Source organism: Ornithodoros turicata, chromosome 5 (assembly GCF_037126465.1).
Source record: "Ornithodoros turicata isolate Travis chromosome 5, ASM3712646v1, whole genome shotgun sequence".
Classification (NCBI taxonomy): domain Eukaryota; kingdom Metazoa; phylum Arthropoda; class Arachnida; order Ixodida; family Argasidae; genus Ornithodoros; species Ornithodoros turicata.
Window position 1 is genome coordinate 78,171,128 of NC_088205.1, and position 19,880 is coordinate 78,191,007.

Below are 19,880 nucleotides of genomic sequence, written 5' to 3' on the forward strand. Positions count from 1 at the left end.
CCACCGGCTGTGCTGTCTGAGGTTTTTCCCTGGGTTTTCCCAAGACTTTCTAGACGAATGTCGGCACAGTTCCCCTTGAAGTCAGCCCAGGACGCATACTAACCCCCTTTCCCCCACTCCTTCCTTCCTTCGTCCTTCCTGCTGTCCTCTCTCCATCTGTCCACGTCTGTACGCCGCTCATAGCCACAGGTGCTTCGCGGTGCTAGCACGGCATTAAAAAAAAGTTGCTTTTGTGATGTGGCCGTAACTCTCTTTATCGATAATTATAAGCCTTCGTAATTAATATTTAAGAGATATAAGCCTATATAAGAGATATAAGCCTATATAAGAGATATAAGTCTGTATAAGAGACATGAGCCTATATAAGCATAACATTATATAAGCCTTCGTAATATAATCTTCGCAATGACCACCACTGCTACCCACCGTGCAGAACCGTTCGCTGGAGAATGGACATAGTGTTAATACAGAACACGACACGTCGGCCAATCATTCGTGGGTGATAGGGCAGTTTGTCTATCTGCAGAAGCCAAGGACGGACAAATTATGCGTCAGGATTCTGAAGTGTTTTCTTATACGATCCTCGCAAATGAGGTTCTGCGGGTTTCCCTTTTCAAAACAGTGCCTGAGTGACGTGAAAGGAGGCAGATAGGAAGCAATATTGCGGAGTTAGAAGGAAAGAAAGAAATGATTTGTGGACACTCTTTTCCTATATTGTAGCTATATTGTAGCAATTACCTGGTCCACGTGCCTTTTGAAGCTTTTCTGGCCTGACCTGAGTAAGTGCGCACTCAAGCAGGCATTTTGGAAGTACGCGCTGCGTCTTTGTTACGGTGACTAAGCACAGGCTCAAATAATAATTAGACTAGCGTTCGATCGCAAACCCGTCTCCCATCCCAATCAACAAAGCTCCGGTGTTTATTTTTTTAAATAGACTTTCAGAGCTTTCAAGACGTTTGAAACAGTTCGGAATGATTTTAGGTGTACTGATGCAGATACGTTCACAAGAATACGGCAATCCAACCGCTGTAGATAAGATTGGATGCCACAAGATGGGGAATGCTGATGCTGGCGTCGAAATAACTTGACGTGTGGAGTCCAGACCCTCTCTTTTTCGGGGGGGGGGGGGGGGGGCTCCTGTATCCGCCACTGGAACGCGCTTATTGGTCTGCGGGGAGCACCGTGCACTCCGCTGCCCAATAAGCGCGTTCCGTGTCATTTTCTCCACGCGTCAAGTTATCTTGACCATCAGCGAGCATAGCCTCCCTGAAGGTATTCGGAAGGCTTTGTCGAGTTACGAAGGGGTGCCTGAATCTATTGGCCGGTTTCATACTAACGTGCTTCTCGTCCGTGTTTTTTTCACGAAACCAGAATGGATCCATTGGAACCTACGGGGCTCCATTGCCCTTAGGTTCTATTTTTGAAGGAAACGGACGACAGAGACGTTAGTGTGAAATGAGGCTTGAAGCTTATATAGGGCCAACCTCCGTGTGGTCCTTCCATGGCTTTCCAGGGCCACGTGACAATGCCACTCCAACGTGATCGCAAGACTGTGTCTGCGGCAAGCTGAAATTGTGTAACCACAACAGTAACAATCGAAAAAGAAAGAAAAAGAGAGAAAGAAAGATATATTTTGCAGTGATGGCCACTAACTACTTCTACAGTAGTTTAACTATAACTACTAACTACTTCGCGATGGAGTAGTTTAACTAGCAGTTCGACTACTTTTCAGGGGAGTAGTTAAAACTACTTCTTTAACTACTGCAATGTATTTTAACTACATCTATAACTACTTAATGTTTTCCATCAACATCAATCCCTTGTAGTGTTCTTGGACACCTAAATGTGAATCACAAGCAATGATATACTTTTGCTCAAGCCATTACTACTGTAGTTAACTACTCCATAATAGTAGTTTAACTAGTAGTTGCCGCTACATTTCTGCAAGGAGTTGATAACTACTTTTTAACTACAATCAAGTAGTTTAACTAGTAGTTTAACTACATGTAGTTAACTACTGGCCACCACTGATGTTTTCACAAAACGTTCAAAAAGGCTTTTACGCATTAATGGTAATTGGAAAGAGTTTCGCATAGAAATTACCGGAATTGCAATTACCGCATCTGAAATTTGAATTTATTTCACTCCATTCTACTTCTAACAAGCAGTGTGTGCCCTCCGAAAAAAAAAGAAAATAGAGAGAGAGAGAGAGAGAGAAAAGAGCAGTACTCATTAGAGAAACTTTCCTGCTTATCAATTTGTCTTGTTTACTATTCCTACTTTACTCTTCTTATTCTATCCTTAATTATCGTTACTAATAGATACGCAATACTTGATGCTATGTGCTATGTGCTATGTTCATCGTAACATAGAAGTTCTCATGGGAGACGGCGGATGCTGTCACATACGATACCATTCGTGTGTGATCGAAGGACGTGTAAGCGAATGCTCGTTGATGTGCTTTCCTGCATTCTGTTGCGCAGAGAATACCGAAAGAAGGACGTACAAGGTTTCAACAATCCCAGGGGCACGGTGCAATATTACGACCGGAAGAGCTTCGTCTTCGAGCCAGCCATGTCTGCCGGAAGTGAGGAAGACGCCGTCTACGTCATCAACGTTCCTCTCGTGGTCAGTTCAACTTTCCAATCTCACAGTTTGACGACGGATGGAATGGAAAGAAAATGTCGGACGGAAGTAAATTTTACAGCGGTAGCTGTTGACGGGAAGGTCTCGGGAAATCGCTGTGGCTGTAGCACAAAACCCTAAGTTTCGGTTTCGATTTCGGTGATGCAAAACAAGTTGAAATAATATAGCTAATAAAAGTAGCTTTGACGTATATACTCAGAGATGGGTACGTTGTACCGGAAAGGGTCCCGATTTTTCGGCGTTTCCTGTCCCGCTTTTGTCCCGATTTTTGTAATATTTTTGTTAATCCCATGTTTTGTTTGTAAATCCGCTAATCCCAGCTCTATACATCACCACTCACTTCACCGATCATAAGGCAGTACTCGTCACTCTCAAAAAACGAGGTGGGGGTGTAGGAAAGTCCCTGGCTGTTTCATATATTTTCTAGCAGAGATCGATGGAAAGCTCACGAACCTACGCATTACACTGTCAAGTGAACTATAATGAGGTTACCAAGGTGACTCGGTCTTTTCCCTATTATCGCCGCTGTGGGTACGAGCGGTACCGAAATAGATCGTGGTATTCCTTAATGACTTCGAGATTCCTTCTTCCCCCTTTGGGTTTGGATCAGGCAACCTCAGATGGTAATTACATGAAGTGAGTGAGACGCATAAAGTAAATAGCCCGACAGCTCAGTGTTAGCTAGCTTGCGCGTTAGTGAGACGAGTGAGATACTTTATTTCTAGTTTTCTTTTTTTCGCTCGTTCATCTTCGGCGATGGCTAAGTCTGTTGGCTGTTTGTTTGTTTTGTTGATTTACTTAGTTGTGATGGTGACTTCATATGCATGACTCATTAAGCTGCGCTGAGAAACGGCTGTGACACAAAAACGTGATTCGAGGAATGGGCGCCGCCATTACTGCTGCCACCCCGTGGCAGTCAGAGGAGCTGTGCACGCGTGGATTGCCGTTTGCCGAGTTCCTTCATTTTTCCCGTGCGTGTGTTCGTTCATTTTCGTGTTCGTTCGTGTTCATTTCGTGTCCGTTCATTTCCCCCCGCTCGGGAACCAGTGTAAGAAAAGATATCGCATCGGCCAGCACTCCTCACGTGAAGAGCTGCACGCGGAAGCAACCAATGTTCTTTTTTCTTGATCTTTCGAACATTGATACGCTACTCAGATTTTACCGGATGACTAGTTATATGGAATGTTACGTTATCGTCAGTCATACTCATTAATGAGGGTGGCCGCCAGTATTCATCCCAATAAGAAGAGGCGATTTTGGCAGACCACCCCTGTTGTGTCGTCGCTGGGAACGAGGCTAAGGTGCTCACGGAGACTGGTGGCTTGAGAGTAACGCGACAAGGTGCATAGATCTTAAAGGAGCTTTCGACACGTCATCCCAGGTTAACCAAGAGTAAGGTAAAAGACGGTTCCTTACACCGGTGTGAAACTGCATTCCTAGTTTTACAGCGAAGAGGGTAATAGAAACGGAGAAAATCGGCACCGCGAATACCGAAACTCACCTGGCTCTGACATCACAGCACGCGTCGCCTCCACTGAGGCAGCACGAGAGAGGTCACGTGCTTACGGCTACCAATGGGAATGGCCACAGCTCTGAGATCTCTGACGTCATGCGCTTTGCTCGGGAGTGCTACGTTCGAGGGTTTGTATCCCGCCAAGCACGACACGCGCATAGAAGAATAGTTTTTTTTTCTCTGTACTCTGGAGTATAGTACAATGCGTTCATGATGTGATAAACCACGTTCTATGTGCAGCCAAAGAGCTTCGGCTACTTTTCTTCCCTAAATACTTCACTGGCTTAGCGCTGGGCTTTTAGTGGTGAGCCTCTCACTCTGACGGGAGGGCATCACGTTCCACGTGAGCTTATAACGCCACCCACTCAAACGTTGCCCACCGGCGCACTGCTGACGATGGCCCAAGAAGGCCGGAACAGCTGTCCAGTGCGGGTTCTACGTGCAGCCAAAGAGCTTCGGCTACTTTTCTTCCCCATATCTCTCAAAGTGTCACAGCCCTTTTAAGGGCGCCAGTACACATTTCGGTGCCATTGCAACTTCTTCGTTCTTCTCTTCTTCTCTCTTTCCACAACTGTTACGGACGTACGTACACTGCTGTCAATGTTGGTGGGCCCTATAAAGCCATCGCTTTAATACGCATACGCAGAAAGTTGCACTCTAAAGAAACCTTCGGACCTTATGAACGCCTTGTGACCGCGTGTGTGTTTTTCTTTCTTTTTCTTCTTCTTTCTTTCCTTCCTTCCTTTTTTCTTCTTTGCAAGCGGACCTCCGTTTGGCTGATCCTTCCTTTTTTCAATAATAAATCTTCATACCCCCCCCCCCCCCCCCCCACAAAGGAACAAGATATGTCTCATTAATCTCCGAAATATCATGTTAGTGCAACCATTCGTTGTCCTTGTTTTAAACAGACGGAAACTTTCAGTTCTGTCACTCAGTTATTGAACGGTGCGGAGCCACTTTCCCAAAGCCTTCCTTTCTAGACGTCTGACCGCGTGTCCTCCACGACTCTAGTATCCTGAGTCAATGTTGAATGCCCGCCCACTGAATGCAATTACGTTGGAACAATTATCCGTCACTCAAATACTCGGTGAATGAGGAAAGTGCTTCCACATAGTTTACACGCAGAGCACCAGTTGATTGCTCAGACGTTGCTAGCAATTTCCCCAAGGATGGTTCCTGACGGAAAACTTGCAGATGTTCTGTCAGAGCAGCGCACGATATGCCACGTGCGCGCCTCTGACGTACTCCGATATACTAACGGGCATGTGCGATGATGTGCAAAACAGGAAATGTGACTTCTCAGAAAGACTAGCTGAAATCTTGTGTCCCTTTCACATGGTTCGTGACAAGCAGGGCAGGGTACAGTCTCGTAAATCGTAAACCTTGAAACTTCGACTCAACGGCATAGTGACCAGGGGATATAACATCCGCCTGGTAGATATACCCACTATTTATTTATTAATTTATTTCTTACCACACCTCGATGGATCTATCAAGGGAACTACATTAGGGCACAATAGTACATGTGGTTAAAAGCGATAAAACCCCAGAGCCGGGAAAAGAAAAAGGACAGGACGAGACACCTTCACTGACTGACACACAAGCTTTATTCCGCAATAAGTTGCACCGATGTCCAGGGCGTTGCTTCGCCTTTATAAAAAAGACAACTTATTGTGGAATAAAACTTGTTTATCAGTCAGTATGCAGTGTCTCGTCGAGTACTTTCTCTCTCCCCGGCTCTGGGATTTTATCGCCTTTAATTATGAAGAGCCAGACAGCCCAATATTTAACCCTTTTTAAGTATATATGGCAACGGCAGTAGACACTTCGGTTTAGCTTTAAATAACAAACACAAATTTTCATTCATTTCTTGTACGTGTAGCGTCTGGTTTCTGTATTTCCTTCGTTCCTCAAACTCAAGAAAATGTTGCCTTCATCGAATGTCCACCAGCTCGCTTGCGCACTCCTAATTCGTTCCTATCAAAAATGTATTTACATTTTTCGGGTGATGTAGAATAGTGGAAACGTGGGTGGCCGGAACAATACAAGGGAAACGCATTGAAGGGCTGTAGAAGACCTCGTCACGTATCTCGACAGCAGGGAGTTCAGCATAGAGAAAGTCTTAGGCGTATGGGACGCTAACCACAGGGACGCGGCCTTCAATGCTCTTGTCAATTTCATTGTGAAATCTGGACTAGAAACTCTATACTAGACGGAGCGTGGACATTACTATGATCCTTGATGTGAACGGCGCGCTCGGTCCTGCGTTGTCGCGGTCGAGACGCTCACCTCGGTGAACTTTTGCGGTGCGCTCGCACATTCTGTGGTGCAATCGTACCGTTTCCTTTCTTTTTTCTTTTCTGCTTTGGGGTGTACCGTCTTTCTTTTTTTGGGGTAGCAGAATTCGCTTGCGCGAATTCAACCTCCCCTTGTTATTTTACCAACCACCACCACCACCACCTCGTGCAAAAGTCGGTTATCTCCATTTTCCCGCATTCTTGCACAGTTGCTTCGCCGTCCTAGCATAGAAAAACAAACAAACAAACAAGAACAATGGTTGTTCGGGCGGACAGAGTAGACGTGCTCTATAGAACTAATGCCTTTCCCGACGGTCCTTTTTTGCTGCACATCGAAGTATGCCCTATAAAACTAGCTCTATATTAACATCGCTTCACATCATACCTGGGTAGTAATGCCATTACTGTAATGAAATTACAGTAATGATTTACCTTTTCTGGTAATTTGTAATGTAATGCATTACTTTTGATATTATGTAATTTGTAATGTAATTTAATTACATTTGGGCAGTAATTTTAATGACATTACTCACTACTTTTTACAAAAGAATCAACAGTTTGTGGCATTGGAGAATCATTGTTTGCGGGCCCCATCCTCCAGACAATCTTCCTGTTGTCGTGATACACTGTGTCACCTTCGTCTCTACATTGGTGGAACGATACGTCATACATGGCACCCTGACATGTAGAAGTAATGACTTTGTAATGTCATTACTTTTTCGTTGTAATTGTAATGTAATTTCATTATATTTCAGTTGCAGTAATGTAATTTATTTAAATTCCAACTGGAGTAATGAGTAATGTAATTTAATTACATTTTACGAGTAATTTACCCAGGTTATGCTTCACATTATAGTAATGCTCGGCAACAGTCATCATCATCACTGCTCGTTCTAGTAGGACTCCTTTACTTTTTTACCCGTCCGTGTGTAACTCAATAGTACCTACTTCTCGAATGCAACTTTTGTATAATCAGATAGTGTGCGCGGATCTCGATATTTTCTCTAATTATAGACAATTTAGGTCTGTATGTGTATCGATTATTTGTTAATTCCACAGTATTGTATAACTTGCGCGAATTTTGGCCTTTGCCTATGTATCTGTATTTTGTAATTTTGACTGGTGCACTGCCTAGAAGGCCTCTGGCTGTTGGCAGGTACCGAACAAAAAAATAAACTCACTTATCACTTATCACTTATCACCAAACTGACCACGGTATTATATTTCGCAGGCAGTGGCAGCGATGACCCGCAAGCACCTTCCAGACATGGCCGCTCCTCTGATCATGCCCATCCTGGAGGCCATGATGAGAAAGTACAACGAAACTCTGGCCCTGCGAAGAGAAGTTGGCGAGATGCTATTCCGGGGGTACGAGGTGGGCATGATGAAAGATCTCATGCGTCTGGCCAAGGCTTTCTTGCCCAATCTCGACAACCCGCTTAGGAACAACACCTTCGGCCTCTTCTACGGGGTGAGTGCTATATCGTGGGTGTGTGGGGGGGGGGGGGGGATATGTTTATTAAGAAAAAAAGAAAGGAAAGGTTAGCCAGGCAAAGAGCCGGCTTGCTATTCCGAAAAAAAAAGGGGGAAGGGGCAAACGAAAAAGAAAAGGAAGGAAAAAGAAAAAGGGGCATCGAAACAGAGGAAAGAAAGAAAAACAAAAAGCAACAGAAAGAAAGGAAAGGGAAAGAAAACAAGAAACAGAACGACAGGGAAGGAAAAGAAAAGAAACAAAAAGAAAGGAAAGGGAAAGAAAACAAGAAACAAAAAGAAAGGAAAGGAAAAGAAAAGAGAAACGAAAGGAAAGAAAGGAGAAACACAAAGAAAGAAAAGAGAAACACAAAGAAAGACGCTATATCGTGCTCTTTCAGCTTCCCTTCAAAGTTGTACACAAAGTTAATCGCAGACGACCTATCATCACAAGAGACTCCGCACCGGAATGATGATGATGATGATTATGGTTATGATGATGGGGACGTGGCGCAGCGAGTAAGGGAACCTCCGGCCTTTTTTTTTTTTTTTTTCTTCCACCACTAGAGTATTTGCATATCTTCATGGATGGGGTATAGAGAATTAGAGATTGCTTCGACGAAACCAAAGGAACGGGCGTCGCTATATGGAGTCCTGATTTTCATAAATATGCATAACGTTTCCCTCAAGGCATATATGAGTATATAACACGGACGGCTCGCCGAACCTTTGGGACGACGCTTCCAAGAGCGACCCTATTTTGCTGTGTTACGAGATAGCTTTAAACGGTACAGCTTTGATAAAAGCCATTAAATGTTGTCTCGGTTGCTCTTTGTCCCGTGCTATCGTAGAATACGGAGAACACAGCAAATACTGTCATTTTTTTGTGACCAATTCGAGAGACTCAGTAGACTCTGTCAGCTTCACTCAAATTTCCGTAAAAGTACGGGGGGGGGGGGGATCTTGCGGAGTCGCAGTCGATGCTGTCGGATCTGCTACCGATTTACATTTGTTCGGAGAAATTTATTTGCAGAGGTTCCAGTTTCATCTCACAGTCGCCTTGCTAATATTTAGTCGGACAGCATTGCATGGAGCAAATCAGAAAGGCGCTCAAGAAAAACATTGGCCGTATGCGTATGTTCACAAAACCGGTTATCCTTCTGTTGTTTGTAATCGGGCAGTTTATTCTGAAATATATTTCCAGAGTATGTGCGCTTCAATAAGCCGACAGCGAAGGCCGTTATGAAAGGCGAACTCATACCTTGTACTTTCCTCGTTTTCTTTCTGTCCGTGGTGTTGGTTTGTCTATTTATGTCCACTTTGTTCTTGTATTGCCTCTCAGGGTTTTTGCGAGGTTTACTGTTCAGGGTTCTTACGAGGTTTATGAGGTCTACTGGGCTTTTTTCGCTCCTTCCTATTCATGTTTAGTTTTGGCCCAGAAGCACGAGCGCGAAAGCAACCAGTCCTGCCCACACCGGGAATCGCGTCTCCATGTTTTTTTATCTATCAAATCTACCTTATCAAACTGATGTGCGACATAAAACGCGCTACACCACCACCTGTATTTTAAACACGTGAAAGCTTCTAGTTATGCAACTTTCCCGTTGAATGATAAGGAGAAAGAGATCTTAAAAAAGATGAATTAGAAATAGAAAAATAGACCAAAACCACCTGAAGTCTCTTTATGGATTTTGGCCTTGAGCATAAGAGTTGAAATAGAGTGCTGCAGCACTTCGCTCAGAATCTTGAAATCTCCAGATACTGATATATTTTCAGTCGCACGCCGGCTGCATAAACAACGATGCCATGCAAGATACATGCATCAACTCGAACGCAAGATGCAGGCCCTGTGGTTACCACGGCAACAACATTCCCTCTCCGAACTTTAATGACCGCATCAGCCGTCCTTGATGACTTTGGCATGGCGCTTACATACAACTTGAACACACAGCAAGAAAACAAGAGCCGGAATGACGCAAACACACGGTCAACGATACATAAATAGGTGTTTGAAAAAAAAAAAGAGAACAAAAAACGGCCATATATCGAAGCTGTCTCAATGGAATGCAATGGTGAAGTTCCAAAAGGGTCCCTATAGGTTGTTAGCGTAGGGCAGCCATAATGATACATTATCTGTCCCCAGATCTCTGTATATGAAAGGTATGCGATATTAATACGTCATAGCTTCAAGGACGAATTACTTTGGGAGAGTAAGAACGAAAATAACGCTATAATCGAAAACGCAGCGGGTCATGCAAGGTTGATCGCACGAGACGCAGCACTGAAGCGTCGCGAGAAACATCATTATGTTTTCATCGAATTACCCCGAGCAACGGGGGTAGAGTATCACCTGTTGCAATGAAACACTCCAACTCACATCATCTTCGAAGAGAACAACTTTATTTTGAAATGATGAATGGGGAGTTTCATCGCATAGGGGCGATACTCTACCCCATTCCTGGTGTTGATGTAGGGAATGAAATAATGAGCCCGTTCACAATAAGGATCGAAGTCCTATGGTGTCCAAAAACGTCAAAAGAGCTTTGAGGGCAGAGCATTGGTGGGCTGAATTTGGCCAGGGACCAAGCAATTTTGAGAGAGAGAGAGATAGAGAGAGAGAGGGGGGGGAGAGTGCAGCTGATTAAGAGACCCGGAGAGTGTGGTTCGGGAAGGTTGCGGTGTGGGCAATGAAGTAAAATGTGCTCTAGATTTTATAGAGCACCGCAGTGAGAGCATCTGGGAGAGCCAACTTGTCTCAGGCGATAATGCCACTGAGCTGTAAAAGCTTTTGGGAATAGCAAGCCCACACCGTGGCTAACCTTTCGCTTCTCTTTTTTGTTACTTTGCATTAAACATATTCCCCCACATCGAGTTGCATCAGATGAATTAATGCAGCATCTTGACGAGAGGTGTCTCGTGGCATGCGGAAAGCGAGCGTTGGATCAATTCTTCTCAGCATATAGATGGGGGGAGAATGTCACTTGTCCATTGGCGGGAAGCCAGGGGTGTCATCTTCAAAATAAAGCTTGCTGTCACAATGTATTGAAAAATAACTACTACTCTCCTGTCCTGTTTGTCAGGTTTGCATCATTTTGATGTAGCATTGACATTGCACCGTGCAGCCGGAGACCTCCACTATTTCAAACAAAGCACTAACTGTTCTCCCCAGTACCATCAATTTGTTTATTATGTTATTGTTACTTCCGCTTTATGTCTTCATTGTTTTTGTTCCATTTGTGTTACGCGATATCTCGTCGAACAGGTTTCAGAGCCACACCTTAGTGGTGTTATTCAGGGTTCACCTGGTTACATTACTGTGTTTACTGCTTGCTTAACGGTTATTTGTATTTAGCACTTGTCCTGTTGCAGAGTGGTGTCTCACTCACTCATTGCCCAGCGATGTTCCACTCCTTCATGTAGTATCCCACTCGCGGTGTATGATATACTCCAAATAAATAAATAAATACATTTTTAAAAGACGGGATAGAAGCAATCGAATGTGATTTATGTGACTTCAAGGGCAAGTTAGGACAGATTGAGATATACGGGCTATTAATAATGAAATGAACGTCCTACTGATCTCGCGCAGAGTGTGGTAGATCACAGTGAGCGTGGAGCAACCTCCACGATTTTATAAAAAAATACATTCATCCATCTGTCATCCATCACTACTCTTGACATTCACCAAGAGCGCCGCGTTGATTTCAGCCTTGCGGTCTCAGCGTTTTTCCTCTTTCGGCTTCACTGTAGTTGCTATCGCACGTCCTCACGTTAAGAGATTTCGTTTTTCGTACCGTTTCGCTACAACGTGATTCTGACCTAGAATTTAGATGTTGGCTCGTCTTCTTTTTCCCATCAATCAACCAATAAAATAACGAACAGAGTAAAAAAAAAAAAGGGCTCACTGATACAGTGTCTACTGTCTTTCAAACATGTCATCAATGTCAAAGTTCGGAAATCAACTCTACCAGGATAAAGGCAATAAAGATATTTATATTCGTACTACTTTATGGAGGTGAAGGTAAGAGCAGTAATGACGGATGTCATGCATCCAATCTGAAGGCGCTCATTATTTATTGACGGATGCGGAGAAAATGCAAATAACTTACGTTCTGCTCTTCTCTTGCCCTTGCAGAAAAACAACACCAACGACGGACTCTATTCCGTGTACACCGGTGTCGACGATCCACAAAAGTTTGCAAAGCTGGAGGAATGGAGAAATTACAAGTGAGTAGAACTTTATTTCACTTATGTAGCAGAGAGTAGAGAGATAGCCGTAAAAGCGAGAGAGAGAGAAAAAAAAGAAAGAAAAAGTAAGTATTTGTTTGCTGTTACCAGCGGCGTGTCGAACTGGATAGAGCATCCATTCGTAGCTTCGAATCCGAAACTATTATAATGGCTTTATAATTAAGTTTGATACATTCTTCCGAAATTAGAAATAGAGTGACTCTCAAAACGAAACCGAAACTTCTGAAGGTTCCCTCTCCTACCTCCTGTACCATGCGTGACGTCACCGGTAGTCCCGTGTGGGCCGGGCGCATTGTAACTTCTTCATGCCACATGGATGACTAGTCATCTGCTTCCTCGGAGGGGGGGGGGAGGGAATATTCGCTAGCGGTAAAAGCAAAACCTACAGAAAGCCGAACACCAGGGATACCGGTGAGGTGAAGCACAGTGTTGCTGGACTGCTTTTCCGTGGAGGGGCGTCTAGTCACTCGAAGGAAAATATTTTCGTTTTCTAATTATCTGTGCCACTTGGGGATGAGAAATCGTATTCACTGAGATATCATATACGGTGCGTATTGATGTCGCACTCTTACCTGAACACGTTTTTGGTGCGGAGTCTCCCTTTAAAGGAGCAATTAAGTGACAAATAATATTGTACGAAACTCTGCTTCATTCACCAAGCAGTCTGACAGGCACCGCACACCATGCACATGGTGGTCATGGTCTACCATGCTGGGAATGTTACGTAGTTGGGCCTGTTGGTGTACATGATATGGAAGGTAAAAGCCAGCGGTAAAACACGGACGAGAGACAAAAAAGACACCGCAACCAGCGCTGTGGTGTCTGTCGTCTCTCGTCCGTGTTTTACCGCTGGTGTCTACCATGCACAACCGCTGTACGACGTGTCTCGTCACTGCGCAATCAAATTTAGGCCCGGCTGCGCACTGCCCAACTCAAGGAGGCCTGCGTGAGCTTTGCGAGCTGCTTCGAGCTTTTCTCTTGTTCGCTCTTTCATTGACGTCATAGCAGCATCCAGAGCAGGCCTTCCTGTGTGACGCTAAGTCACGTGGGCGCAGGCCTTCTGCTATCAAGGAGGTGTCGGTTTCACACGCGATGCTGACACGGAAACTTAGCTCAAAAAAAAAAAAAAAAAGAGAGAGCTGAGTCTTTTGGCACGCAGCCAAAAGTGTTCTTCCTCCCGCACTCGTTTCGATGTTTTCTAACTTCCCTTCTCTCTCCACAACTGTTACGGACGGACGTACACGACCAACACCACCTACATAGAGAAAGCCTGCTTACTCGTCAACGTGACGTAACAACTAAGAGTCAGCCAATCAGGATCGTGTTTTCAACGGCGGTAGCCAATCACGAACGTGCTTTCAGCGGTCGTAGCTATGGAGACGAATCACCGTCGTCTGCGAGTAGTGATTGGACGTCCCCGCGGACTAAACCTTTAAAATAAAGCGCGAAATATCTTTCTCAAGACTGATTTTCTGGTAAGCGCGTTGCACTTTTTTGTCTACAGGTTCGGGTCTTGAGGTTCCAAGTGTAGCTGCAATCATTTGCAGGTTCTTGAATTCGCAGAACAGCGAATCGCAGTAGCAGACGAATTCTGACTCTATATGCCCACGTAGCGAAGGAGGGAGAGGATACAATAAGCAGGATTTCTGTATCTGGGTGGCGTTGACACGGCTGGAGACGTTGGGAGGCGCTGTAACGCTGTTGCTGTAATGAAAGGGTTTCCGTTGACCGATATATAGGGCAAGTGAGGACGATAATAATGGAATTATTATTGTCGACCAGCAAATATTGTAATGCTGTTATAATGGAGGTATGCAACGTAATATTCCGAGACACTCGCACGATCGACACACATTCCATACACTGTTTTGCCGCGTTCCAACCTTGTCAGATTCAATATTCATCAAGTGGAAACTGCCGTTTATTAAGCTTACGTAAGGGAGAAAAACAACGGCAATCGGTGCTCAGTGTGAATAGCGCTCGTTTTGGCCGTTCCCATATAGTAACACGGTATTTGTATTCCATAGTAATAGGCTATTTCTGATTTCTATATGGGCTTATTTGTGTGTCATTGCAGCAACGACCGTGTTTCGAGCCGTTGATTTGTTGTGAGTGGATCTGCCATTCGTATAGGTAAAACAGTAATATGACGACGTTTTGTAAATCACTTCCGATAAAGTGGACCTCTTTTTTTTTTTCGGATAATATAATTATACAGATGACTAAACAACAAAGACATGCCAACTTCTATGTCATATTAAGTGTAATTTTTCATGAGTGAAGCGGGGGACCCGCACAATCCGGACACCACTAAAACAACGAGAACCCTCAGTTCTGGGGACACAATGGATCCTACAGACAGGACTAAGTACTATGACAGATGCGGCAGGCTTACAACGAACCCACTAAATACTTTTTGGTCCACGTTATTTATGCCTGTCTTATCTTGTGTTTTTGGCACAGAGGCACTGGGGGTCCTAGCGATTTTGATGGCACAACTTTAGTAACCGGCTCCAGTTCTAATGCTACTACTGTTTTCTGATTTCTCACCCCCTAACTATGCCCTAAATTCCTGACTAATATAGAATGGTGTACATTTTCATAAAACCACAAAATAGAAATTCTTCTTTCTTCTTCTTTTTTAATGCTGTGAATCGGGTTTCTGGGTTCCTGGTGATTTCTACCCACGCGTATTTACATTCACAATATCTACTTCGAGCGCAAGTATAAAATTTTTATGATCACATGCGCCACACGCTGGGCGAACTGCAACTATACAGTGGAGTGGTCCTCGGTAGAACGCTGACGTTATGATCGCGAACCGCTGTTTTCTTGATGCACTTATGCAGAAGCGACGTAAACAAAACGGCCAAAGCCCACTTCCATGGAACGCCAGCTAACATCATCGGCTATGTGCCATCTCTCCAGGCGGACAACTACAGTTGTTTGCCTCTTTGTCTAATCGAACAATAAAATGATCTCTGTTGAGGACGGTTCTAAAAAAAAGAAAAAAAAGTGATGTAGGCAAGTATTGCGCTTGTCCCAACCTACAGTTTGCAATACAATGCAAAAGAAAATAATTTAATTAACTTACTCAGTAGCTCCGACTTAATGAACTTTGTTATTAATTAGGTACTTAACTAAGTTATTACTTACTTAATTACTAACTTAACTTGAAAGTCACTTAATTGTAACCGAATTTGTAAATTATATTCCAGCAATCCTGATATGCTATATATATATACGTATCCTGATATATTATATAATGTTTAATAAATTTCCCTCGTCGAATACAAGAGTAAAAAATGAATGAGGCACGGACAGCAGAAAATAGGAAAAGAAGCAAACAAACGTACCGTATTTTCACGCGTATTAGCCGCGGCTTATGCGCGATTTTTTTTTCTCACGGGGGGCCTGCTGCTTATCCACCGGTGCGGCTTATCCGATGACTATTTTTTCCTGGTATTTTCCCCATACGCCGATTTTAACAAAAGGGCCGACAGTGTCTCTGGAACAGCACTGCCCTGCCGATGCACGAACAGTGCGTAACAGGGACGGGTCCATATTCGAGTAGATTGATCTTCCCGGTGCATTCCCCCAAGCAGCTTTAAGGAAAGTGGTGACAGTGATTCACGTCTTCTGGAAGATCACTGACCCATCAGTCCACGAAAAACACCCGACAAGGGCACAACCCGATCTTGGTAGAACTCCAGAACTGACCTCCTCTGTTGTACACTGTGCCGATCCCGGAGTATGGACCACAGGGTTTATGGCCTTCTCTGTGGTCTCCTTTGTCGCACAAATCAGTCGTCTCGTATTGCCTGCGGCTTATCTGCGGGTGCGGCTTATCTGCCAGAAAATTTTTAAAACGTCCTAAAAAACGCGTCCTGCGGCTTTTCTGCGGTGCGGCTTATACGCGTGAAATTACGGTACTGTTTCATAATTGTAAACCTACTTATAGAAACAAAAATATCTACTAAAATCGATATCGTGACCTCATCCCCAAACTTTTTTAAAAGCGCTCGCCGCCGTGTGTGAGCCATTTCGTTCTTGAGGAAGGCGGAGCTTCCGCTGCACCATTGGCTTCCCTATCATTTGTATAAACAGTTTCTCTCAATAATGCAACAGCTTATTTGTATGTGACTTTTTCTATTCTTGCTATCGGCGGTTCATTGACGTTCAATCCATGGCTCATTGCAACACGATGAACGAGTCAATGTCATGACAAGGGTCCGGATTTTTAGGCAGTTGCTTCTCAATGCATAGAAACGCCTAAGTACAACATTTTCGGGATTGCCCGCCTTTTTATCGACGCTATTGTGTTGCAGCCATTTTTTTTTTTGCATTTTTAGACGCATAAGAGCCTTTTTTAGAGGCGTAAGTGCGAGTGCGGCATTCAGGCTCGTGCAGAGTTCTGCATTTTGCTTTTCATAACTGCGTGTTTGCGCCTTTTGTTCCTTTTCGCGTACATTTGATGCAAAGATTTGGCCACTCTGGATCTTTCAAGATCTTCAAGGGCGAAAAACTGAAAGTATTATTCAATATTATAGCGTGTTTCCCCGGCTGGCTCGGCATTCATGTACCAGACGTTGAGGCTTGTATGGTACCGTCTTTAAACAAGCAAGTTTTCCTTGATGGAGCATTCCGAAACACAAAGAAAGTCAAAGAGCGTACGAGATTAATGTGCCTATTTTTGCTTTTTATTGCCTATTTTGGTATTTTTGGGGCCTGCCTATTTTCGTCATTTTTAGTGCCTAAATTTGCGGGCCCTAGACTCATGACAGGACAGTTCAATCCTTTAGGATTGACTTACGAGAACTCGCATGTATCCGCAAGGTCCATTCCCATAATGAATATGTTCGAGAAACGGAGTTGAAACCTATTCTTCCCCCTTGCGTTGTGCATGCCTCGTAATAGAGAGTTTTAGTGTATCGTATACGCTATCCCTTACGTACGCAAAGGCGATAGCGTGGGAGCTACTCAAACTCTCTAATAACACTTCATGTACGCGGACTTTGTCAAAGGTTGCATGCCCTGCTAATTGATCTTATTGTTTTACCTCATAGGCAGCTTCCATACTGGACTGGACCCACGTGCAACATGATCAACGGAACAGGTAAAATACAACACCTGCTATCTGCTTATTTTAGTCAGTCCGCTCAACAGGTCGAAGACACTTCTTCCATGAACACACGTAGACTAGACAGCAAAACACACAACGACGTCTGTTTGTAATGCTTTGACAAGGTCGCTTCGACGTTGAACCCTTCATTAGACACTTTTGATTACCATTGCATAATCAGCACTGCGACGTTCGAACCGCCATGGACACGCATGGCACGTGCCGAACGATTGAGGACGTATCACTTGAGGCCAACTCTTGATCCACTTCCGAATACCATAATGTTCTTCTTAAAGAGAAGGAAAACGATTACCTTTGCTCGTGTTTGCAGACGGAGGCCAATTCCCGCCCTTTGTTTCCAAGAACGCGACCCTGTACGTCTTTTCCACGGATCTCTGCAGGTGAGTGCACGGTAACCTTCAACTGTCATGGCTACCGCTGTGACGGAACGTTCAAAGTTTCCACCAGTGTACACAAGCACATCTGTCTCAATATACCAGCGAAGGATACGAGCGTTAAGTACACGTTATGTAGTCATGCCAGAGGCGTGTTGGTATGTCTTACTGTAATGTAACGAGGAAGCGGACGTCTCTGCCTCCGGCGAGCACACGGTATACCTCCGTGAAGCACGGGAGCTTTGTAAAAATGTTGTTCGCAGTATTGTCATTGTATTCCTTATTCCAACTTCCGTCACCGGGAGCTAGTTCGCCCGTTGCTTTTCATTGTTCTTTTTAATATATATATATATATTCCGCGTTAGCGCCGCGAAGCAACTATGGCTATGAGTAGCGAACAGATGTGGACAGATGGAGAGAAGACAGTAGGAAGGAGTAGGGGACAGTGGGGGGCTAGTATGCGTCCTGGGCCGACTTCAGGGGGAACTGTGCCGACATCCGTCTGGAAAGTTTTGGGAAAACCCAGGGAAAACTTCAGACAGCACAGCGGGTGGTAGGATTCGAACCCACCACCTCCCGGTCTCCAGCACGACCTTGGCTACCACCAGCGAGCCGGTCGCTTTAACCCGCTCGGCCATGCTGCTGGTCGCCCTTTGCTGGGTTGCTCTCTGCAGTTTCCCCGAGATTTCTCGTGCGTATTTCTGCGGAAGATTTCAAATAAATGTGTGCAGTAGCTGACAGAAAGAATATTCACCGATGCGTTGACATTATATTGAGGAAAGCGCTCATAAAATGAAGGTCACTGTTCGGAACGTTCCGTGGTGGTGGTGACGGTGATGAGACTGCTTGCCGTAGTCAGCCACGCTTAGGTGTCTGTGCAACGTCACGACTACGGTAGGAGGGGATCGCGCGTCCAGGGCCGGCTTCATAGGGAACTGTGCTGACGCCACTTCTCTTAAAGCGTCTGTGGAAAACCCAGAGAAAACGCCCAGACAGAACAGCCGGCGTCTTAATTCGAACCCGGGTCACCTCCTAGTCACGTTTGGTGGCTTTTATCCAGAGACTTCGTCAGTAAATGCCGGCACAGTTCGCTGCGAGATCGGCCCAAGACGCATAAGCCACTCGACACACGTGACGCTTATGCTGTAGCCGTTAGGGCAACCGAGTTACGGTCATATAGTCAAAGCAAGACCGCTTGGGTTACACTTGCCCTGGAATACTGCTGTGTACCTACCAGGGTTACGGGGTTGCCACTCAAGAGTTGGAATGATTCGGGAATCATTTCAGATTTATCATAGCCTGGAATGGGATTGGAATGGAATGGCGGAAATCGTCCTAGGAATGGAATGGGAGTGGAATTAGGCCCCTTTTTTCCGCAGGATTGGAATTTGAATGGAATGGTCTAGGTGCTCCGGTGGGCGTTTTGATTTGAACCCACTGGTTTCTTCCCTCGTGCCCTTTGCACGCACGCACGCACCGCACCCCACCTGCCCACAGTCAAGAGCGAAAGAATATTGCTGAATATTCGGCATACGTATAAACGGGACTTCCTTACTCCTTCATTTCGAAAATAATAACACAGGGGAGCTCTCCGCGGTCACCCAGAACTCCGCGCACCTTCAGAAGACGTAGGACGAGTATTATCCACAGCTTCACATATTATGACAGCGCAGCGAAGTTGGTTATCAGGCACCTCTTTCCAGCACCTCAACGTTTGTGAACCGGAATACACCATATTTCTGATCAGCAAGATTGCTCCCATGCCATAATTTAAAAAAAAAAGAATGTTTTTCGTCACAATTAGTAGAGTATCGATGTTGTGGTGATGTTAGGAACCTCCCCGCACCTTGTTTTTATGTTTTTTCGTGCTGGGTGATGGCAACCTCCTCTAACACTTCTGGGCTAGCCAAGTACAGTTACCGGTCCTTCTCCTTTCTTTTCCTTTTCCCCTCGTTTTTTTTTCTTTATTGGTGGAATTTATGAAATGGAATGAGGTTGCCGAGCCATTCCAGGAGTGGGAATTGACCACACCTTTCCATTCCGAGGGATAGAAAGGAATGGAATTCTTACAAATCTCCATTCCTCGTAATCGAATTGGAATAAAATGGGTCACCCCATTCCGCAACCCTGGTACCTATACCATGTCATCGGCAGTGTCACGTACGCTGGAGGTTATACACGCTGCCTAC

The 19,880-nt window shown here is 44.7% G+C and overlaps 1 protein-coding gene across 2 annotated transcripts in view; it reads left to right on the plus strand.

Annotated features, from left to right (window-relative positions):
• LOC135394877 (lysosome membrane protein 2-like) overlaps positions 1-19,880 on the plus strand; it is a 76,535-nt gene that overhangs the window by 50,240 nt on the left and 6,415 nt on the right. For both annotated transcript variants that reach the window (XM_064625918.1, XM_064625917.1), the window contains exons 3-7: positions 2,484-2,628; positions 7,688-7,927; positions 12,062-12,153; positions 17,241-17,290; positions 17,628-17,697. In XM_064625918.1, coding sequence (XP_064481988.1) covers positions 2,484-2,628; positions 7,688-7,927; positions 12,062-12,153; positions 17,241-17,290; positions 17,628-17,697 — 597 coding nt within the window. The remainder of the gene's footprint in view (positions 1-2,483; positions 2,629-7,687; positions 7,928-12,061; positions 12,154-17,240; positions 17,291-17,627; positions 17,698-19,880) is intronic.